General features: G+C 38.7%; 1 protein-coding gene across 8 annotated transcripts in view; it reads left to right on the top strand.

The window, feature by feature from the left end:
* Positions 1 to 24863, top strand: part of SORBS2 (sorbin and SH3 domain containing 2) — a 403159-nt gene that overhangs the window by 291348 nt on the left and 86948 nt on the right. For 2 of the 8 annotated variants that reach the window (XM_012000189.1, XM_012000188.1), the window contains 4 exons: positions 3801 to 3850; positions 9773 to 9865; positions 15760 to 15786; positions 16018 to 16142. In XM_012000189.1, the coding sequence (XP_011855579.1) occupies positions 3841 to 3850; positions 9773 to 9865; positions 15760 to 15786; positions 16018 to 16142 (255 nt within the window). In that variant the 5' untranslated portion in view covers positions 3801 to 3840. Of the gene's footprint in view, positions 1 to 3800; positions 3851 to 9772; positions 9866 to 15759; positions 15787 to 16017; positions 16143 to 16942; positions 17585 to 24863 lie in introns of all 8 variants that reach the window. The other 6 variants (XM_012000197.1, XM_012000195.1, XM_012000194.1 and 3 more) reach the window with 6 other exon arrangements.

Below are 24863 nucleotides of genomic sequence, written 5' to 3'. Positions count from 1 at the left end.
AAAAAAAAAAAAAAAAAAAAAGGAAAAGATAAAAAAGAAATTCAAGCAGAATTAAAAGACTATAGATCCGAAGTCATGCTGTTAACAGCCCTTCCACAAACAATCAACACAGTCTATTGCCATATGTGTTTTGGCAGTGGAGGCTACTCTAACCCGTAAGTAAAACAAATCCATTGTTGTCACAAATTAGGACACATATGAAGTTGCTTTTTATATGGAACTTTGACAAAAGTAAATACAACCCCCTAGTACCTATTGAAAATCATGTGATCCCTTCATGTTCGGAGAGTTCTTTGCTCCATGGACCATCTGCTAAGGCTCATGACCATGTTATGGTCAGTTCTCATAGTCTCGTCCCTGGTTCAATTCCAAGTGAAGAGAATACTTGAAATACTGTTTTCTAGTAGCATGCAAAGACTCTAGGAATTTGATGCTTTCCAGAATAATCTGTGCTTGTTATGTAAGTACAATCAAGGACACTTTTTCAGAGCAGAACAAAAGAGATTAGATTCGCTTTAGTTTGAACTGTCTAAAGAGAGTTCTCAGTCGTGGATTTGTTAATGGACTTAGCACAAATAATGGAAATAGAATCATGCATTTTTATTAGTCATCCAAGAAGCCTTTCGGTTTCAGGTTCTTCTTGAGAGCTCAGTCACTGGGGTTCTTCTTTTAACGACTTGGAAAATGTCTTGCTTAATTAGGAAGTTAGTCATTTCACATTTTGACATCGAAAACAATGGGAAGTTGAAAAACCTCACAAATTACATTTATAAGTAACAGGATACATCACTTTAAAGATGAAAACCTCAAGGATTTGTGGCGCCTTTCTTTGTTCTTGTTAATCCTATTTTACTTTTTCAGTGTTAGATGTTCTGTAAATATTGGCATTTGAATTCAAACAATAGATGTTGATAACTAGTTCTGCAACTTGGTACAAAAACATTATTACAGTATATCAGCAGATTTTGTATTCTGAGAGTTAACCTTCTGTATTTGATGTTGTCTTTGTCAATCACTATTATTCTAGTCCAAATACTGTCTTCCTCATTCAGTTGTAAAACTTTAAGCAGTTTTAAGCACAGCGTCGCCTGGTTTCAAAAGGAATGACGAAGTCGAATTTGGGAAAGGTCCTTATAATCCGTATTTTCTGGAGGTTGTTTATCCCTTCTGGTTTTAGAAGTTGCCTCAGTCTCAGTCACAGACATCCCCTGAGGCCTTTCTTTTCCATTTATTTTGTCCATTTAAGGTTAACATATTAGGAGTTTTGCTACCGAGAGATGAAAATAAATATGTTTGAAGGAGCTTTCCCAAAGCTCCTGTGCTGACCACTGCCCTCTTCCCTGACCTCATCGGTATCCCTCAATATAGGCGGTCTTAAGGCGACCAAGTTGAGTCTTTAGAAATATGCCACATTTTTCCGTGTAATTCTGGAGAAAAACAAAACAACAAAGTAAAACAGAAATGTGCCTGTTTAGTTGCATACACTGAAAAATAGGAGATAAAATTTATCATCATAAAATTTCCCTCCATCATTTTTCAGAGTCTGTTGGCCTATGACATGTCACTGTGAAGTTCCCCGTAACCCTGTGAAAACTCAGTTCTGGCCTGGCCACACTAAGCATGGCTCCTGCCCTAATCCCAACACTGCAACGATGCCTCGGGCAGACGGGCAAGGATATGACACTGAACACAGACTACACAAAAATTAAACACCACATAGCAAGGATATCATCTATATTGTTTTCAGCTTAGAGCTCTAAAAACATATATTGAGGTGATTATCAGTACTGTGATTTTGCCCATTTTAAATGTTTATTAATTTAGCATTTATTGAGTCCTAAGGTATTAGTAATTCAATCTAGGCAAATATATGTATGTGTGTGTGTACATATACATGTGTATATAGCAAAATGAGGATTACATTATACATATATGTATCTATATATAAAATCTTGCTTTATAATTATATTTCATAGGACTTAAGTATATTTTTAATGTTATTTTATTTCATCATTTTCCCCCCAACTGGGAGAGAGGTACCATTATATTTAGCTAAAATTCACATTTTGATTTTATTATTATAATTTTACCTCACTAATGAACAAAGTCAGGCTTTCCATAAGAGGTGAATCAGATAGCCACATTGAAAGAAAATAATAGTTGTCGAATTGAGCAGAGGAAATGGTCAGAAAGGAGAAGAGGGTGAGAACCTTGGCAGACAAAGGCAAGAAAGCCAGGAAGCTCATTTGCTGCTCTTTTTAGAGACTGAAAAAACTATATTTATGAAAAGTCTTTCATGACAGGTGATCATGCCAATGATTTCTTTTCAAAGTTATCCTCATTCATCCAAAAGGAATAAATAAAAGTCTTGAAAATGGTCAGATGTTGCAGTACTAATGCTCCTGGAAGCTGTGAGTGTGTCGTGCTGGGGGAGATTCTCGTGGATCCTGAACAACAGGCCCACTCAGGAGCAAAGGCCAAGTGGCCGGGGTCAGACGGCTCTTGCAGGGAGCTCTGAGACTTAGGAGATTTGCTTCCTTATCAGCATGTGTTTCCTCTTTGGTCTCAGAGTATGGATAAATAGGAAACTCCATAAATGGACTAAGAGAATATACCAGAGAAAGAACTAAGTCATCTCACATGTCGTAAAACGATACATAATATTTAAAACGTTTTTCTGAGACAAGCCCTTGCTGCCAACCATTTCTAGTGAATTAATCTCAATTGCTATGCATCCAGCATTTCACTGGGAAAAATCAGTGTTCAATACTAATGCAGAAATGGGTTTTGTAGTAACCATCTATTTCCTGTGTCTTAAAAAAAGAGACAGATGAATCTCATCTTTCTTGACAGTGCCCTCAAAATATGTGTTACTTTCATTACATATTCCCGGTAGTAAATAGACCAGCACATGTAAGGCAATGATTTTAAAGCGCCAGGGTAACTTTTAAAACTCCAGAAGATTACACTTAACAGATAGTCATTTCAGGCTTAGAGAACAACGACCATCTGTATAAATATTTTTAAAAGAAATTTAATTTTTTAAAAAGAAAACTCAATCAGGCACGGTGGCTCACACCTGTAATTCCAGGGGGAAGGATGGCTTGAGTCCGGGAGATTAAGGCTGCAGTGAGCTATGATCACACCAGCTGCACTCCAGCCTGGGTAACAGAGCACAACCCTCTCTCATTGAAAAAGAAACAAACAGGCCAGGCAAGGTGACTCACGCCTGTAATCCCAGCACTTTGGGAGTCCGAATCAGGTGGATCAAGAGGTCAAGAGGTCAAGACTAGCCTGGCCAATATAGTGAAACCCCATCTCCACTAAAAATACAAAAAATGAGCTGGGTATGGTGGCATGTGCCTGTAATCGCAGCTACTCAGGAGGCTGAAGCAGGGGAATTGCTTGAACCCAGGAGGTGGAGGTTGCAGTGAGCCAAGATCACACCACTGCACTCCTGCCTGGGTGACAGTGAGGGACTCCGTCTCAAAAAAAAAAAAAGAAAAAGAAAAGAAAAAGAAAAAGAAACAAACAAGCACAAAACTCCATTTTCATCCATTAATGCTCACCATAAAGCAAAAGCATAAAAACAGAATATGATCTGTTTTATGATCATAGGACCAATAATTAAAGTTTAACATGAAGAAAATTATCAATTCTTCCTACCTTATTAAACACTGATTTAAATAAAACTAATGATAATGTGATATTAACTTACAGGTACATCAAAAGCAAGACACGCTTTCATGATATTTTCTTCACATGCTAGCGAACAAATTATGCACCTTTTTTTTCTACAGGAAAACTGAAGACTTTAATAACAAACTCTCCAAGGTCAAAATGAACACAGGTATGCTGTCTGTTAGTTTTCAACTCTTTGAGCCTTGCTCTCTAAAAATCATGTTGGCCCTCAATCATTAGCTTAGCGCTCCACTGATCGTAGGTGTGATTCTGAGTTTCTGATTAGATACGTAGCGTAGATTCATTACTTTCTCTCTTTGTATTTGTGCTCCACTCTTATGGCCACCAAACATAGAATTTTCTGTTCTGTTACTTGCTCCTACTCCCTTTGTCTCTAATCACATGTTAAAACGAACTCTTCTAAACAATTGGAATAGGTAGTATGTCATTTGTTTGTGTACTTTTGAAATCTCTCACTTAAAAATAGGCTAAATTCAAAGGCACGTTGCTCTAGTAGAAACTACTTAAACGTATCTGTTTTATAAACTCTTTATGTTGAAGAAGTCAGCAGAGAGAGTGCCAAAGTTTTATACAAAGTCAGCTTAATTAACCTATAGTCACAATTCACATAGTGTTATAAGCATTATATGTGTAGATATGAGAATAGTATCTCCAACTAGCTTAACAACTGTGCCTCTAAACTGTATTATATACATTTTAACTGTAAAAGTGTTCATGATACAGACTTTGTACATATGAACTTTTTTCCACAGTAGACATAATTTGGCTTATAATTTTGCCTTCCCCCTCCTTGAAATATACAATATTAAATAATTCAAGAAACAACTTTCTCATTGAGATTTTGTAACTTGTGTTGAAATTTCCTATCCACAAGAGATCACTGGAAAGTTGTTGGAGCTGTCACCCCATGGCAGAGTAGAAAGGATGGCCCAAGATATTCTCTTATGTCCAGCTGGTTGCCTTTTTGAGGTCTCTTGTTGCATCAAAGTGCCTACAGGAGGATTACCCAACCACTGGCGAGGACCAATACCTAATCCCCAGGTTGAGCGCAGAGCCTTGTGCCATGTGCCATGTACCATAGTGGCCTCAAGAGAAGGCTGTGTGGGCAGGCTCCTGAGGATGCTGTCACCTTGCACACAAGTGGACAACAGGCAAGATGAGGATACTGGAGACAGTCAAAACACACACGGAAGGCTCAGCAATCAAGAGAAGTTGTAACCCTGCAAATGCACCACACAAAGGCATCTTGATGATTGGAGATGCCAGAATTAGACATGGAGAATGAAGTAGAAAATAGTACTAGGTAAAGGAGACAAAAGAAAGCAAATAGAATGTAGAGCCCACAGCTGGATTAGCATCAGCCACGTTTTGGAGCTACAAAGTCACTCCAGCAGAAGTTTCACATGAGGAAGTGATCTTTCCTGATCCTTCCAAGACATCTCCCTATAGACGTAAGTGGATCATAACTTCCCAGTATTCCTCATTTTACTGAGTGCCCATTTTCCTATTTATTATAACCCTATTATGACAGAGATATGCATACATGATATACTGAATATACTGTGTTCATGTGCAGTACATTCAATAATTGACCTTCCTATTCATATAATTCAATCCCTCATAGCAAAGTAAGCACATAAAAATTTGCCAATTTGTTTCAGTCACTAAGGTACTTGAGCCAAGTTACTGTTTAGCAGCACAAATGTAACCCTCTAAAGTATCTTCTCATTTCTAAGGAGTGAGCTTGACTCTGGATGGGATGCAGTTTGCATAGGGTTATTTCGCTTATGTGGATGAACTTCCACTTATGTATAATGATTGGCAAATATGGTATTCAAACCTGTGCATAAAATTGATCAAAAGTGACTGAAAACTTTTGCTCAAAATTCCAAAATAATAATTACAATGTTTTTACAAAAACATACCACTTTTAAATATATATGTATATGTATACACACATATATTGCCTTTGAAATTTGAAAGCATTGTTACTGTGTTTACAAAATGAAGTAGGAATTTGTTCCTAAAGAGCTAGTAAAAAAACTGGCCTGCATTATCTATCTTCAGATAGGCAGATGATAGATTGATAGATAGATAGATAGATAGATAGATAGATAGATAGATAGATAGATAGACAGACAGACAGACAGAGATGAATAAAGTGGCCCCACAAGTTATTTCTCTAGTCCCCAAAATAGCTTCTAGTTCTTCTTCTTTTTTGTCTATCTATCTTTCTATCTATTGATAGAAAATATCGATAAATAGATAGGTAATGCAGATAATATATGGATAGATAACGCAAATAGATTATATAGATAAGATGATACAGGCCAGTCTTATTGATATCAATATTCATTTAAACAAGAATATATCTCTTTCTTGATTCATATATCTATCCAATATATCAATTATTAAAAAGATATATTCCTATTTAAATCTTCATGTGTCAGTCACTAAGGTTAAAAAGCATTCTTTTAAGTATTTGCTTTTAATCAGTACATAATAAACTAGCCATGGGGAATGCGGTTAATTTTTCATACTGAAGTGTTTAAACAATGTAGAAAAAATATAGAAAACATGTTATATGTCCACTTTTAGAATTTTCAACCCATTACTTTCTTAGGCCTATCTTAGCTATCAAAGAAAGGAGAGAAGGAAAGACATCAAATAATTCTCCATGTATAATTTACCCATATGAGTGGTTTCCAGCAGTAGGAACAGCTTCCAGGAATCTTGCAGCTCAGGGGAAGAGTAGCCCAGCCAGGCTGTAGGTCATTAATGAGGACCGAAGGCAAAACCAGCATTAGGATTCTTTAGGATAAACCGACATATGAAAGGCAGCATCCTCGTTTTAAGATCTTAAAAATATCTTCAAGGAGTATCAGAAAGTATCAATACATAAGGAAGTAGAAACAGAATATAATAGATTATTCTGTTCCAGCAATTTTACAAATGCCTCGAGTTTTAGAATTCAGCTCTTTATTAAACTTTATTAAAGACAGAGTCTCCATTTATTTCATCTAGGACTTAGAGCTTCCTAAAGTACATAAATTGGCAAAGATTCCCAAACTTTCTTGGTTTACAGTGACCTTTAATGTCTCAGTAATTTTTTCATTGTGCTCCTAGGCCAAAAATACGTAACACTTCTATTTATTAAGTAGTTAGGTGCTAACAACTTAATAACTTAATAATTACTTTAGAAATATTTTGTTCTAACAACTTAGAAGCCATTTGACAAAATAATACACATAAATTGAAAGAAAATAGTTTTTTTCCTTTTTTATAACACGAATTACTTACTAATAATATGTGTGTGCCTGTTGCACACTGAAAAATTTCTCAGACCTCAGAATTAGATTGTTCATGGCCACTCTCATTTACTGATCTAAAATGTTTTATAGGCCAGACAGGCACAGTGGCTCACGCCTGTAATTCCAGCATTTGGGGAGGCTGAGCCAGGAGGATCGCTTGACTGCAGATGTTGGAGACAAGCCTGGGCAACATAGTGAGACCCTATCTCTATAAAATTTTTAAAAATTAGCTGGGTGTGGTGGCATGTGCCTGTAATCCCAGCGATGAGGGAAGCTGAGGTAGGAGGATCAGCTTGAGCCTGGTGAGCTCCGAGTGCGTCACTGCCCTCCAGCCTGGGCAATAGAGCAAGACCCTGTCTCTAAACATAAATAAATAAAATGTTCTTCAGAGGGTACTTGCGTTTTATCACAGCAACTATCAAAATCCCAGTTTTTTAAAAATATGATGTCATCAAAAGGAATACAGCACATCTATTACGCTGAAACCATGCACTGCCCCAAGCAAGCAATTCCTGGAGCGTCTAACAGTTAGCACTGTGTTTTCCTCAAAACAGGAAATGTCCCCCAACACCCTTGCGATTCCCGGGGCAGCCCAGGGCGTCTCAGCCGAGTGTCCAACAGTTAACACTGTGTTTTCCTTAAAAACAGGAAATACCCCCCAACACCCTTGCGGATTCACGGCGCAGCCCAGGGCGTCTCAGCCCAGTGTCCAACAGTTAACACAGTGTTTTCCTCAAAACAGGAAGTGTCCCCCAACACCCTTGCGGATTCACGGCGCAGCCCAGGGCACCTCAGCCCACAGGGTGGACACCGGAGGGTTAACCTGTGACCCTGGATCTTCTCATTCTGGAGTTTTCTCTTTTCACCTATGTGCTTGTTAGATGTTCAGAATTAATAGAACTAGGAAATAAAATCACTTTTAGAGTGATGTCCGTTTTCACTTTCAACACCTTTGACTACACAACCATTTTAACCAGTTTACAGCTCCTGGAAGCAATAACATTTCCTCCATCTTATCAGACACCCTTGTCTCTAAGCACTTTCAGTTTGCTGAGTTTGCTGAAATCCTTTTGGAACCTGTCCTGAAGGAATCTTCAGTTGTTTCTACCATTTGTGTCACTTTCTTTGGGTTCTTAATTATAATGTTTGATTTATTTACTTCATTTTCTTTTAATATTCTTTCAAGTTGGTTTTCTGGTTTAATGATTTTCTACATTAAGAAATTGTTACTTTAAACATACACTTTTAAAAAGTGAAGTTTTGATATAAGAATTACTCCACTGATTTTAAGTTCTATTAATCTTACTATTTACAAATTTTATAAAAAATTCATTTGAATTATCCTTCCAAGCATCTTTACTCATCTAAATTCTGTCATGTCCAATAAACAAACTTGATACTTTCCCTATGAAAATAAAGAAAAAGGAAAAATGGACATGTCACAATATATCATGATTATGTTACTATATCGGTGGTTATATTGTCTTTTTTTTATAACTTTCAAAAAGATTTAATTTAATTTGGTTTTACTTAATAAGCAGAATGAGGAGAATGAGCAAAACTATTTATTGCACATACCATATTACAGAGGAATGTAAGAGTGGAATTTGAATCTGGTCATAAATAGAACATTGGCCTTCCAATTTTAAAAGACTTCTCTTCCAAATTTAGAAGTCTAAACTTCTCATAGCACATTAAAATGACTGATGAACTTACACAGATTTTATTTCACATTATGACTTGCATAAGTTTAAATATATGAATCATAGTACACATATTGTTAACAGTATAAAAGCAATAAATGAGGCCAGGTGTGGTGGCTCATGCTTGTAATGGGAGGTCGAGGTGAAAAGAGCACTTGAGCCAGGGAGTTTGAGACCAGCCTGGGGAACATGCAAGACCACGTCTCTACAAAAAGTTAAAACGTGAGCCAGTGTGTGCCTGTGGTCCTAGCTACTCAGGAGACTGAGGCAGGAGGATTGCTTGAGCCCAGGAGGTTGAGACGGCAATGAGCTATGATGCACTCCAGCCTGGGGGATGGAGCAAGACCTAGCTCTAAAAATAAAAATTTGAAAAGTAAAAGCAATATACTCCTTTCTTTAAACATGGTCATTTCAATACCATATATAGCAATACTTTTATTTTAATAAGGCTAGTTATTTGCATAACTAACAATAACCACAGGAAGAATGGACTTTCCATAATGCCATGTGTTCCTCTGTGAATCCTCAAAAATATATCATACCTGTGTCACTAATAATTTTTACTGCAAGAATTATTCAAGCTCTCTTTGGGAATTATAACAGCTAGAAGATGGTAAAACTTAAATGATATTAACTTAAAAGTGTGTTGTACCGTAGCCCTTAATCCTGACATAGAGCTGATCCTTGACTCTGAAAGCCAGCTCCAATGCCTATAGATTTAGTATAAATTGAATTTAAATGGTATAAACAAGATTGAGTTCTGTGCCTGAGTTTTCACAAAGAAAACCATAAAATGTTAAGTATTAAGTCTTCCATGCTTTCACTAAAACAGTGACACCAATTTCTAAGACAGATCCCTGATCTTCCTTTGTTTTGCTTCATTTTGTTTGTTTTAGTTTGAGGGTGGTGTGAAATTGGCAGGTGCATTCCATGGTTACTAATTCTAACTGTTCATCTTTCTCATGGATGTCTGGCACATTTCACTTAAAATGCATGATACTGCACGTGCTTTTCCCATTGCCTTGGCCTCTGCTATATCATTTTTTTTGCTTCCAGATAGCGGTGGGTGTGCTCGCAAACGTGCCGCCATGTCTGTTACGCTAACATCTGTGAAGAGAGTGCAAAGTTCTCCAAACCTATTGGCTGCAGGTATAATATCACTAACTCACAGAATGTCGCACTTGAATGGCTTCTAGCTCTTCTGACTGTTTTTGTTCTAAACATAAAAAGCAAAGGAAAATGAGATCTTGTAGGAAACATTTCAAATGTATAATTAAAAACAACAGTCACTTGCCAAAAATAGTTTGAGTAACCGCAAGTGTTAATAACTATTTAAGTTTTTGTTATCTCATGAACTTAAGTAACATAATATTTCATTAAGATAACTCAGAGGTTTTTCTGTTTTTTTTTTAACCTAAAAACTGTTGGGGTAGGAGTACAAGTGTACAGGATGAAAAAGGGATTTGTAGGAAACTGAATCTTCATTAACTGGATTCTTTGTCAAAGGTTACGAACAGAATGATAGAACATTAGTTTTGAAAGACACCTTTGCTTTCCTTTAATCCAGTCAGCAAAGACCCTTCTAATATATATTTTTAAACATATCAAAATCTTGACTAATTAAGATTAACATGCGCCCACAGATAGGAAGTCACTGGGGACGCGAGATTTCAGCATCCACTCAGGTGGTCTCTTTATAATAAATCTCTGTTGTGACTACCTAAGGCACAGTACCAAAGTTAGGCACAGTACCTAAGACACAGTCTGCACTGGGAGGGGGTGCAGCTGTTAGAAGGTCGGAGGGAGGCCAGCAAGCCCAGTGCCTCCAGACCCTGAAATAGACCCACACCTGTTGGTGACTGGTTGGTTGGTTGGCTGGTTGGTTAGTTGCAGTTTGGGGATTGCTTGTCTTTTATTTATAAGATTAATGGATCTTACAGCAGAAGTGAGAAAGGGATGGGGAGTCTTTAAATAATTGTAATTCTCACTACTCATATCACAGTCGTCTACACACATACATCTAGCAGTTGATTAAATACTCAGGGTGGCCTTCACTTTACAGTCACTTAATTCTAAACTACTGAGTTTCTCTAGAGAAAAAAAAACAAAAACAAAAACGGACTTCCATATGGAGAATCCCACTTCCATCACCACCTCTAATCCACAATGGATTTCAACGTCCAAGTTTAAATGCCCGGCTAGTGAGTTCAGTTATATATTAAGTTAAAAGAAAATGCACAAGGTTTATAGTAGGACCTCATTTTGGTTAAAAAACATCTTTCTACAAATCTCTATTTGTATGTATTGGCTCATGCATGTATAAACACAAAAAGGTGTTAGAAAAACTACAGATGTGTTTACATTGGGTACTATGGGAAACAGGAAGGAAGGCAAGTAAGACAATAAATGTTAAGAGTTCAGGGCCATCGTGTAATTGGAATGCCAATACCCTGAATGTCATCGACATTTCAACCAAATAGGATCTCCGCCCAGCCTACTCAGACGTGAACCTTGCTGCATATGCCAGGGCATGGCACACTGCTTCGACAGTGCCAATGTGGAGAGTTATCTGAATACACGCAATTTCATATAACTCGACTTAATAGAAAAGATTTAACGCTTCAAAATTACAACAGCAAAAAAAAATAATAATAATTCGCACTTCAAGAATATGAAATAATCTTCAGTAATAACAATGTAGCTTTCGGTTATTTTAAGTTTTCTATCACTAGGAGTAAGATTTCTAGAGAATGAAGTCCACTGAATTTTGGACATAATTGTTTAAAAACAGCCTTTTTTTGTGTCAATTAGACATAAAGTAAGATTTTTTTTTTTTTTTTTTTTGAGATGAGCAGGGTCTTGCTGTGTGTTCCAGGCTGCAGTGCAGTGGCACGATCTCGGCTCACTGCAACCTCTGCCTCCCAGGTTCAAGCATTCTCCTGCCTTAGGCTCCTGAGTAGCTGGGATTACAGGTGTCTGCCACCATGCCTGGCTAATTTTTGTATTTTTTTAGTAGAAACCTGGTTTCACCACGTTGGCCAGGCTGGTCTCGAACTCCTGACCTCAAGCGATCTGCCCACCTTGGCCTCCCAAAGTGCTGGGATTACAAGCATGAGCCACCACACCTGGCCCCCTTTTTCAAAGAAGTTTCCATTACATTTTTGAATAAAGAAGTCAGCATTAATATGCACAACTGCATTCTATGTAGCTTTCATAAGAACTTATATGATACAGTGTCTTTATGTGAATCAAAAGGGAATTGATAAATATTTATTGCCTTTGATATTGTTAAAATACAACAATTTTGTAATTTGTTACAAAAGGCCGGGGACCTTTATGTAAAACCTCCACAAAAGGTCCCCGGCCATTTTCACTCCCTTCTCAGATCAGAGAGTCAATCTGAGTCATCACCTCTTCGTCCCCTGAGTCATTCTGTCTTTCTCTTTTCCTTTTATAAGAAGTAAATTCCCACTGGACAATCCATCAGAGCACACATGGATATTTTAAACCTATGCTAGAACCAAGACAATGACTATTGAGAAACAATGAAAAACATTTTATTTCACCAAAACCACTTGGCAGCCTAAAGGAACGCTGGCAAGAGTGGCCTGTTGCAGTATGGGGACCACTCCGCCAAGAGGCAGGGTCTTGTCAATACCACCTGCGTGTTTTATGCCCTTAAGAAAATTAGTCTGTCTAGATCTCATTTCCTTTTTTTCAAAAGAAAAAATGTTTGTCATTTTCTTACCTCTCTGAAAGCTTAATCGTTTCCCAGGCTCACAAGGATTTGTCAGAATAAATGAGAGTAAATGAAGAAATAAATGAAAAGGGTTATACTTGTACATAGAAACACAGTAGGCACTCAATTAGTTGACTTGAATTTAATCAACATTTCAAAATAATTCTTGAAAAACACTTGAGTCTTCTAAAGAAATGAGTTATAGGCATCAAAATAATTTTCAAGAAAAGTATAAGTGATAGTGTCAGTATAGCACATCAGTTAAAAGGGATTTAAATAAAACCTGAGAGGAGAGGCTATGCTACAACACGTACCACAAACACAGCTACATAAAAGCTGTCATGTTAGAATCGTAACAGTGGAAAGGGCCATTGAGGGCATTCAGTTCCACCCCTGACATGGAACCAGGAATGTCTTGCACACAATTCCAGACAGATACTCACTAGTTTGCGCCTCGATGCAAGGAAAAGTGCTGGTAAGAGCATGTGGAGGTGTTCATTCTTCAAGACCCTATTTGTTAAAATATTCACATGCAAAACAGCCAGGAAAGGGAAAAACGTACACCATTTAGTCATTAGTGGATTATCAGTGAAGCAGTGACTATCTACTAAAGAACACTAAACATGAAGGACTCAGGCCCCTAGTCCTAGCTTTGTGTTTTTTTTAACAAGTGAATGTGCATCAAGAATGTTGCAGATTTGGGGGAAAACCATTTTCCCCACACATCTGCCAAGCCATTTACCTGACCGACTTTTTTTTTTTTCCCTAACCTATGCTCTCTTTACTTGACATGGATCCATGATACTTTCTATTACCTGCCCCAAAGAACAGGTGTTCTCCCTCTCCTAGGCTTTCCTGCAGGGATAAAATAAAAGCAGAGCTATGCTAAACAGTGTCCATATAGGAGACTGTAATAAAGAGCAAATCAGGACTGGGTGTTCCAAGTATCTGTAATTGGATTTATTTTAAAGAAAGACAAATGATATGTACTTTAGTCTCCTTGAAAGACCACCCACTTGAAGGCAGGCTTTAATCATCCACATAGGCTTTATTAAAATATTGGTTCATCCTGAAGTTCGAATTCATGGCCATTTTCTCCTTTCTCTTAATTCTGCACACACGTGTCCACTGTGTGATGCAAGGCCCTTCAGCACAGCCCACCACTCTTACTGTAATGTTTCCAGTGGCACAGGGACAGATTCATTTGGAAATCCCTGGGCCCAGTGTCCCAGGAAGAGACCCACAGTTGAGCCTGGAGTGACTGTCCTCTGATTCTCATGCTTACCATTTCCTGGGGCTCCATCGTCTTCAACACGGTGACCAGCGTGAAGAAACAGAGCCTGCCCCCTACAGACTATTAGAGGGAGTTTATTTCTAGTGTCCTTCAGACCTGCCCAGTACACCCTCTTCTTTCTCACCACACCCGCACCCCTTGTACCTCCAAGCCTCTGGCTCCCATTACCTCGTCCCCAGCACATACCGCACGCCTTCTTTTTTATCTCAGTTTTACCAAACCAAGCATAAAAGAAACTCTCTATACTCAAGAAAATAATCAGAATATAATCATTGTTATTAATGCTGCTTCTCTTCTCATAAAGGAGCTTTGGGCGATTTTATTGCCTCTTCCCCAATCCCAAAATTTATTTTTCATTGTCCTTTCCCAAATCCCAAAATTTGTTCATTGTCCACAGTGAATGGCAGCCTCGTGGTTGTTAAATCTCTCTCCTGAGTGCCCCAAAACAGAATTCTGATGATTGCTCTATATTGCCAAACTGTGTTTTTCTTTATCTTCATCATATAACTGGTAAAGAATTTCAATCATTTCTGCTTCCATCAAATCCTAGAAGGAGGGCCAGGCCCAGTGGCACACACTTGTAGCCCCAGCTAACCAAAAGACTGAGTCTATAGGATCTCTTGAGCCCACTATTTCAAGGACAGCCTGGACAAAATAGCAAGACCACATCTTTAAAAAATAAAATAAAATTGTAAAAATTGTACAAATTCTAGAAGTAGGATCCAATAAGCATTTCATGCATAATTCATCAAAGTGATTTTTCTCTATGGTATCCATTTTATTACTCTAATTTTAAATTCATTGAAAATAAAATCCATACAGTTATCAATGATCATAAAGAATGGGAATTTATTAGTCTTCTCTGGCTCACCTGGGCTGGGATCATTCTAATATACTCTGTGCTGACTCACATTTGTGTTTCTTTCTTTGATTTGGAAAGAATCCATATCAAATATTTTATCTAAAAATCAGATGCTTGCATTTCTCAACCCATTTTTATCATTCTAAATTCTTGTGTTTAAACTTGAAAATAACTGTTCTGAAGCATTAAAAGAAAAACAAAGACTTTTTCAGCATGTAAAGTTCCTGTTTTATGAATTGAAATGAGAATCTAATAATGGTCCTGGGGACACGCAGAAGGAATCCAGGACTGGACAGCAAGTTGGGCTAAAAGCTTAATGAATCTAAGTAAAGTTGACCATGTGCTTTAATAAACCAGGCAACACAAGCTGATGACTTCAAATACACATGAGTTAAATGTGCCAACTGATTACCTCAAATTTGCATAGAGAAGATTCTGGAATATGTAACTTCAATAAAATTGATAACAAATATATCACTGATAACTTGCCAACTGCCTTACCAAAAGCAATTTATTAGTACTGAAATGTATTTTCCACGGCTTACTAGCTGAAAGACAGTGGAACATATTGCAATAGCTCTTTCATATTTGAGTGTAAAATGACTTTTATATGGCAATAAGAAAAAAACTCAGTCTCGAGAATAATTTGAAAATGTCACATGATACGGTAGACAGGTCTACAGTTTCCTAAGGTTAAAAAAAAATGCAAACTACAGAGTACAGTTCTCTAACCTAGGAGTTAAATATGCTTATCAACAGCAGGGCATTGAAAGTTAAGGATCTGGTGGTTTGAGTTAGTGCTGTTTATAAACCAGATCTCTTTTGATCCTTTAATTTGATGTTTAGAAATTCACATATTCATCTTTGGCCATAATAAGATTAAAATTGCATGTTACAACATCATTGACAGGAAAAATTAGTGTTTGCCATATAGATTTTATATATTATAGATATTTAATGAATGACAGTCTAATTGAAGTAAGAATAAATGTACAAGCCTCCCTTTGGCATGTTTGACATACCCAGATTTTAAAACTGAAATAATGTTTGCAAAAATAATGCATATAGTTCTTTGCCATGTTATTTTTACTGGGTTATTAATTTATTTCACCTTAGTCTTCATTTCAACATTTTTTTTTTTCTTTCAGGCCGTGATTCTCAGTCACCAGACTCAGGTACAGAAAAAATATTCTGAATAACTATTACATTATTTGTGACTTTTAAAAAACATATTCGTAGCCACATGTGCTGACTTCATGTTAAATTTAAATTTCATATACTGTTATGCATATTAAATTACACCTCTATTAAGAACACTACAATTTTGGAAATAAAAATAAATTTTAAAAAAAATGTTTAAGTGAACGTAGATATTTTTGTATCCAATTGTTTTCCCTTAATGAAAGCTTGGAGATCTTACAATGATGGCAATCAAGAGACACTGAACGGAGATGCTACATATTCCTCTCTTGCAGCAAAAGGTTTTAGAAGCGTTCGACCAAACCTACAAGATAAAAGATCACCAACTCAGGTAACCCTGCACACTCTTGTCTACTGTATTATTTTAAGGCATGATTATTATAAAGACCACTGCTTACAGCTTCTTTCCTAGTGTGCATATTTCAATACATGTTTTATTTTTAATATGTTTTTCCTTTTGTATTTAGTTTACTTGCCAGGCTTGTATTTACAACATGGAGAACAGATTTTAACAAACAAGGGTTTGGTTTGGTTTTGTTTCTGATTAAGCTCATAAAAGTATATCAGTTTCTAACATAATCTCTAGGATATATTCTAATTCTTTAAAAGCTGACAGCTGATGCTTTGGATTTAAACTGATGAGGTCAGCAATACATTATGTATTCAATAATTATGAGTATGCAACTATTATATTAACTAAAGGAGCTCTGTGTTAGAGATATTAGTAAAATTATACCCCAAGCATGAAAATTGTTATAAAACAATGCTATTAAACCAACCATATATATATGTATATATATTTCAAAGTCTAATAAAAATATGCCAAGAGAACACATGTTCACTTTTAACATAATTTCCCAGAATGTAGGTGGAGCAAAGGTTATAATGTATTCTCTGGAAACACCTTTTTCCCCTAAGGGCAAACATTGATAATAAATGTAAGTGCATTCTAAAGGGAATGAAAATGATCACTCAATCTAGCTAACAAAATGGATAGCATAATCAGAAGGTGTGGCATTGCTTTACTTCTGTAAAGGCAAGGTTGACACTGGTTTATTTCGTGACTAACTTGGACTTTCTCTGTTTTTCTTTCAACTTTATTTCTCTCTCTGGATCCCATTGTCAATCCAGGCACCCCCTCCACCAGACAGAAAAGAGAGCTTTCATAGCTCTTTGATAACCAGTCACACAAAGGGTGTCATTTTAGACCAGTTAGTAACTAACACACAAATTCCCTCCAATACAGAGTACTTTGCTAACAAAAAACTTCCTCAGGGAACTATGTATTCCAATGAAGATTCGAGACAGACAATTGTATATTCTGAAGAATCTAACACAACCATGTCATATACACAAAAAATCACTAATCCACTACCAGCAACTTCCAGCACGGATCCTGCACCATTCACTAACATCAACGCCCCAGTTCTACAAGAGGACTACAGGCAAGATTCTCAAACGCGGAGGATTTCTACCTTGAAACTAACCCATAACAAGGATCTAGGAAGTAGCAGCCCCGTTAATACTCCACAGTTTTCCAAATCTGTTGAAGTACCATCATTTCTCAAAAGGCCCTGCTCACTGACCCCTAATCCAGTGCCTGAGACACACACAGCATTTCTTTCCATACAGATAGCTCCCCTTTCAGGACAGGATCCTGAAAGCCACAAACGGCCACCTGAGCTTTCTCCAGAGACTGCAAAGATACCTCTTCAGCAAGAGAGACAAAAATCTGCAGTTGCCGTGGCCTCTCAGTCCTCAGGCTGCAGGGTGGTACCTCACGCTTCTCAGTCTCTTCGTATTAATACACGTGTGTTGTAGAGGCCCTAACTCCTTCGGTTTGGGCTTCTTATATGACCTAATGCTTTCTTCGTTTCCAAGCAGGAGGGGAAAGGAGAAAGAAACCATTTTCAAATCTAAAACCCTACTAAATTCATCAGCAAATGTCTAGGTATTTTTAAATGTAAATATGCATATACAGATCTTTCATCCAGAAATCATGTTCTAAAATTTTTTTTCTTCTAGATATTTATGGAAAATCATTGAGGGCTCAGTCATTTAAGACACTGCAAACTACTTCAGGACTTAAAGCATGTTTAGGTTTCAAAGAAATATTTTTCATATGAGACCTTTTTGCACTTAGATTTACTTTATTTACATGTGTAAAATCTCTTCAAATAATTGTCAATTATAATTTGCTTTGGCAGGGAACGGTTATCTTAATTTTAAGCAGTGTCTATTTCTTTGCAACCCAATATTCATTTTCACTAAAACTTAATCAGTTTATCATTTCAGAAAGTATATTAGCCAACTTTTATTATCCAGACTTGCAGGAAGTAAATCTTTCTTTCCATATATGTAGAATTCTCTCATAGCATCCTTCTGCTTACGTGTAGTAGTCTGTCAGCAGGAGAAATGTGCTTCTCTTTTTGACTTCTCCATAAAACAATGTAGTGCTAAGAGCATAAACTTTAAGGGTAAACTGTAGAATTTAATCCAGGCATCACTATGTGATGAGACATTCATCTAAACTTTCCTGTGAGTCTGAACAAAGAAATGAGAATACTAATTAATCCTTAATTCATAGGTTATGATAAGACTAGGGAATTACCATAGACTAGGCTAGAGCAAGCACTCAATAAATGATAGCTGTTAATAAAAGATAAAATAGTAGCAGCAACAGCAGCAGTGTTAATATTGAAAACACTGGTGTCTAAGTAAATAATTTGTATACTACTCCTTTTTGTATCTGTGTTATTAAAGATCATCCAAAACATATCCTTGAGGAGATATATTTTTAAACTGTGCAGAAAATCTCCAAAAGATAACTAACTGACACCAAGATCCCCCCACCCACTCATAAAGCAGAAGAGCCTTAAACAGAAATGATTAAAAGGACAAACTGGTGTTATCACACCTCTACTCAAATATCTTCTCCATCAACTAATCGAGATGTGCAAAATTCATTCAGTAGAGCGATTTCTTTTAATTAAGGTAATAGCTTCTGAAAGCACCTGTGAAATCAGATGATAATAATAATAACAACATTAGTAGCAGTTAACAGATATTAAGGGTTTACTTTATGCAGACACCGTTCCAGCTTGTTTATGTTTATTAATGATTTCCACAATCCCATGGAGTAGGTATTACTACTGTCCTTATTTTATGGCTAAGGAAACTGAGGCACGAAGTTGCTCCCCAGGGGTCATGCAGCTGGCACAAGGCAGAACCAGGATGCACACCCTGGCAGACTGGCTGCAGGGCCGCCACTCTGAAAGAGTGCTACTTCTCCTTGCGAAATAGTTACTTACCAGTGACAAGGAGACACGGCGCCATGACGGTGGAAGCTAAGGCAGGTGCATCTTGATCAGGTTCAGGAGTCCAGGAAGATCTGAGGGAGCAAAATCCTTGGGCGACTGTACAGACAGGCCTGTGCCAGTGTCAGTGAGCGGGCTCGCCAGTGTCCCAGGATGGGCATGCCAGGAAGCAGGCGTAGGAGAAGTCATAGGAACACATGTCAGTCACTGGACTCATCCAACATGGTTTGCTTCTTCAGAATGGTTTTGTGACGTTTGAAAACAAGCTGATACTTTTCATTTTGCATGGTTTTATCCAGGCTGAGCAGAGACGGTTGGTTTGATTATATAATCCCCAGGGTATCGGCACCATCCAAAAGTTAAGATTTGAGATCCTGTCACTGCTATTTATTCAACAAATATTTATTGGGTGCCTAACCTATGTCCAGTCTGTTCTAGTGACAGAGTTGGATTTGAAACCATTCCTGCTTAAAATTTGTCTGTGTGTGGCAGGAGGAGCAAACATTAATAAGAACTTGAGTAAATTACATATATTAGAAGATTATGGAAATTGAGTTATGCCATGCAAAGCTGAGTTGTGGAGACCAGATATCATGTCAGGTATGGTAACTCAATCAATAGACCTCACTGAAAAGACAGAACAGCTTTGAAGGGCGAAGAATATTCCAGGCAGAGGGAATGTCTTATGTAAAGGCTTTGAGGTTGATCACTCTGGGGCTGTGGGAGGACCAGAAGGAAGCCTGAGGGAGGGAGAGGAAGTAAGTGAGGTGAGAGTGATAGGAAGTGAAGTCAGAGGTAAGAAAGACCCGGCCTTGGAGGCCTTGTGAGCCATTGCAAGGATTTTGACATTTACTCTCAATAATAATGGCGGCCACTGGAGGATGTTGAGGCTGCCACCATTATTATTTCCGTTATATTTTAACAAAATCATTCTGGCAACTCAGTGAAAAACGTACCATAGTGGGGCAAGAAGGAGATCAGGCAAACCAGTTAGGTAATTACTGCAGTCCTTTAGGTGAGAAATGATGGGGGCTCAAAGCAGGGGGCAGCAGAGGAGGTGGTGAGAAATCAGACTCTGAGAATGTATTTTGAAAGTCAAGCAAACAGGACTTCCTGGCAGATTGCATGTGGGATGTGAGGAAGAGAAAAGTCAAGGTTGACTCCAACTGGAAGATAGCGTTGCCTTCAGCTGAGACTGGACAGCTGTGGGTGGAGCAGGTTGGTGGAAACTTCAAAGGTTCCATTTGGGAAACAGGAAGTTTGAGGCATTTCTTAGACACCCACATGAAGTGGTCAAGTAAGCATTTGGATGTGAGAACCTGTACCTCCCGGGGAAAGGTCCTGGTTGGAGATATGAGCCATTGGCTTGTCGATGGGTTTTGTGGCCATGAGACAGAGTGAGATCACCAGGGGGGTGGACGGAGAAAAGGGGAGGACCAAGAGTTGAGCCTGAGTGAATCTCAGCATTAAGAGGAAGAAGCAGCCGAGGAGACTGAAAGCAGCGTCCTCTAAGGGAGGAGGAAATCCGGGAAAATGTGGCATCCTAAAAGCCATGCGAGGAAAACGTGTGGAAAGCAAGGGATGGTTCACGGCACAAATGCTGTTGATAAGACAGGTTTGAAATGAAATCTGAAAACTTACCATTGATTCCATGGTGAGGAAGGAGGCTTTCCTGGAGTGGGTATGAGACAGACCGGGAAGAGAGTGGTTGGGCAGTCAGCTCTTTCAAGATCTTATTAACGTAAATCCATTCATCGGCCGGGCGCGGTGGCTCACGTCTGTAATCCCAGCACTTTGGGAGGCCGAGGCGGGCGGATCACAAGGTCAGGAGATCGAGACCACGGTGAAACCCCGTCTCTACTAAAAATACAAAAAATTAGCCAGGCGCGGTGGCGGGTGCCTGTAGTCCCAGCTACTTGGGAGGCTGAGGCAGGAGAATGGCAGGAACCCGGGAGGCGGAGCTTGCAGTGAGCCGAGATCATGCCACTGCCCTCCAGCCAGGGGAAGAGAGCGAGACTCCGTCTCAAAAAAAAAAAAAAAAAAAAAATTCATTCATCTAGTTATTCACCCTCCCGTGCAGCAGTTTTCTCATCTATAGAACTGCTGGGAGGTTTGAGTAAGGCATATAAGGATCTTGGCATGGTGCCTGCTTCATAGTAATTCCTAAACCTACAGTAGCTGTCATCATGATTAAATAATATTTTTCCAAATTATGCATCTGATTGGGAAAAATAAATATATTATTTTCAACAATACTTCTTTTTTTTTTTTTTTTTTTACTGGTGGGTAAAAGTTTGTTTCAACAGACTTGCAGTTTGTTCCAACATAGTGTGTCCTCTTTCCTCAGGCTTTGTGAAAAAGGTAGCATGAAGCTGTTGCAGTTTTTATTCTCTGTTTAAAATTTTGGCAAGAACATTTAACATGAGATCTGCCTTCTTAAGAAATTTGCAAGTGTGCAGTGCAGTGTTGTTAACTGTAGGCACCATGCTGTGCAAAGCAGATCTCTAGAATGTGTACATCTTGCATAACTAAAACTTCATGCCCACTGAGTAGCAACTCATTCCCCCCTGCCCCCAACCCCTGCCAACCACCACTCTACTCTCTGCTCATATATTTGTCCTTCTGAGACTGGCTTTCACTTGGTATAACGTCCTCCAGGTTGCTCCATGTTACAGCATGTGGCAGGATATCCATCTTTTTTAAGGCTGAATAGTATTCTAGGGGGTGCATACACCACATTTTCTTTATCTATTTATCCATCTGTGGACATTTGGTTTGTTTCTACGTCTTGATGATTGTGATATGCTGCATTTTTAAGTCTCATTTTCATGTAATGATCTTTCACAATGGTGACCTTTCCAATTTAAACACTTGCACTCCACATTCTGGCAAGTCTTAGCCAATGCCAGGCGCTGTTATACACTGGGAGTCAGCCAAATATGTACTCCATTATAAAGAATGAGGCTCCCAGGAATTACCAGGCCCAAGCAATAAAAGTACACCAAGATGTGAAAAGTACATTTCAGTGTTCCAGAAGTTTTATTTACGTAGTTTTGTTATTATTAAAGCCTGATCATTAGTTTAAGAAGAAAACTACAGGTCACTGTTAGAAATTCTCTTCATATTTGACAGTTTTTCATAATGTTTTCTAAATGGCATGTGCTTTAATTGTCCTCCTGCAAACAGACCAGAAATGAGGCATGTTATCCTTCTGTTACTGTGTGACCAGATATCCTGTTGCTAAAAATGTCACATTGTTCTCAATGTCAAGTCAGTGAAGGTATAAGCCAGACGCTTCGGAAAGCCAGCAAAAAGCTACACCCCCAAAGAGTTTCTCTGGCATCTGTGCTATGTTCTTTGTTTCAGGAAGATAAGCTTGCCCTGTCTGTTATGAAACAACATAATCAATCAATTGCCAAAGCCGCACCTTCACAGCTGCCACTGTACATATGCTGGGGACTCACAGGGGAACTTGCCTGCCCGTGGTGTAGAAGGGAGAGGAAACTCATTTCTCGTGCTCCATGAGATCAGTATGTAGATGCTAAGGAGGACAGAGTAATGCAGACATGTCGGCAGTGTGGGGTGATAGGGGCAGAACTGCAGAACGCACCTTCTGGAACATTCCTATCAACACCAGCCCCGATCATTGATGTCTTCCATTGGATGGCTTCCTTTCTGTGAGCTTGTAATGCTCTTAGTTGATCAGGTCTTTGGCAATTTCTCCATTTGATGTCTGTTCACGTGCATGCATATGTGTGCGTTTAAATAATTGCACATTAGAGAATATTTGGGAGGCCAACATGAATTTACAAATAAAACATCCTCTTCAACATCTCCCGATAGATGGGCCTCCAGCCTCTTCTGAATACACTTAATGAAGAGCTCAGTTACGTTCCAAGGCAGCAATCCAGTGCTCGGCCATTTCTGAGATCGAATTATTGGAAAGAATTTCTAATACCGGGTCATGATCTGCCTTCCTTAACTTCTGCATGGTTATCCACAGAGCAAAAGAGAGAGAATGTTCTTCCGCCTCCATCTGACAGTGTTCACGTGATCCTTCCCCTCCCTACCCTGCTACTGGCTTTGTGTAGAGCACTCCTGTTCCTTCCCAGTATTTTGATTTTTTTAAACATGATTCTCCTTTTTTTGAGAGCTATTACAACACACCAGGCACTTTGCTAAGCACTTTACATTGCCCCACGTAAAAATTAAAAGCGTGTTAATTTTTACAGGCTTTAAGAGGTGGGTTTTATCCATGTCTGTATTTTACACATGAAGGAACTGAGGCCAAGGGAATTAAACAACTTGCCTAAGTCTGTCTGACTCAAGATCCACAACTCAGCCACTAGCCTCTGCTACCTCTATGCTCTCACACAAGCTGATTCTGAAATCCCATATTTTGGTAATGCTCTTAAAATATGCCACTTCCCCAGATGCAAAACCATATTCCCAATCTGAACACCACAGAGTACAGTAGAAATATTTACTCCCCTGATTCAGATGCCACATGCTGTCAGTGTGCCCAATCTGTGTGACAATTTTAGATCACTTGTCGCCCAGGTCTTGGGTAGGGAGTATATGGTTCAAATAGTTTTTATTATGAGGCTGTCAGACACTCTCACATCACTACAATGCAGGCAATACAGCCAGGCCTTAGGGAAACGGGGCAATGACCAGGCAGCCGCCCTCCGTCCTTCTCAGTCACAGGAACTGCATAGTTCCGTCTCTTACTTTCTGCTCTGTTGTTACTTCAGGTTATCCGTGGGTTTCCATGACATTCTCTGACTCCTTGCATTTGGGTACCTGACAGCTACCTGAGGGGCATTCAGTGTCATATAATTCAAATTCCCAATTCAAATTCCCAGGAGGGAGGCAGGGCCCCACTGGCCCAGCGTAGTCCAGTCATTCCCTCTTCCTAATCAACTGTGGCCAGCAAAATGATGATCCGGCAACAGACACAGCTGCTGGCACGTCTCCTCATACGCCCAGGACAGGTCATGAAAGAGGGGGCACATTGTCCCAAAAGGATATGGGGATGGGAGGTAAAGACTGGTTTTTTAAAAACCCCTTCCGGCCAGGCACAGTGGCTCACTCCTGTAATCCCAGCACTTTTGGAGGCCGAGAGCAAGATTCCGTTAAAAAAAAAAAACAAAACACTCCCCTTCAAAAAATTTTTTTTTTCAAGAAAATTACTGTCAACTCTTTTGGAAAAAAGCCTGTCAGATTTCTTTGCTTGACATTTAATATATATCCCTTATGTTCCTTGAGAAATGAAGCCTAGAAGCCCAATGACTAAAGATGTTAAGAGGCAGATGTTAGGATCCTCGGCCACAGGGCCACATCAAGCCAACTGGAGCCTGAGGTGGAAGGAAATCCTTTGCTCCCTTCTACCTGTTTTCATATATTGTGAATGAACTTTTTCCTAGAATGTTTAAGTCATTAGAATTTTTTTTGAAAAGTTGAAACGCAGGTTTATTGAAACTCACACGTTATTTTAAGCTTAAATATTTTATTTAAAGCAAAATAAACTTTTTTTAAAAATTTGAGACAGTCTTGCTGTGTCACCCAGGCCAGAGTGCAGTGGTGTGATCTCGGCCCACTACAACCTCCACCTCCCAGTTTCAAGCAATTCTCATGCTTCAGCCTCCCAAGTAACTGGGATTATAGGTGCCTGCCATCACGCCTGGCTAATTTTTGTATTTTTAGTAGAGGTGGGGTTTCACCATGTTGGCCAG

This window comes from Mandrillus leucophaeus, unplaced genomic scaffold (assembly GCF_000951045.1).
Source record: "Mandrillus leucophaeus isolate KB7577 unplaced genomic scaffold, Mleu.le_1.0 Scaffold62, whole genome shotgun sequence".
NCBI classification, from domain to species: domain Eukaryota; kingdom Metazoa; phylum Chordata; class Mammalia; order Primates; family Cercopithecidae; genus Mandrillus; species Mandrillus leucophaeus.
The sequence above is the reverse complement of the archived record's forward strand: the minus strand, read 5'-3'. Positions and strand labels throughout refer to the sequence as shown.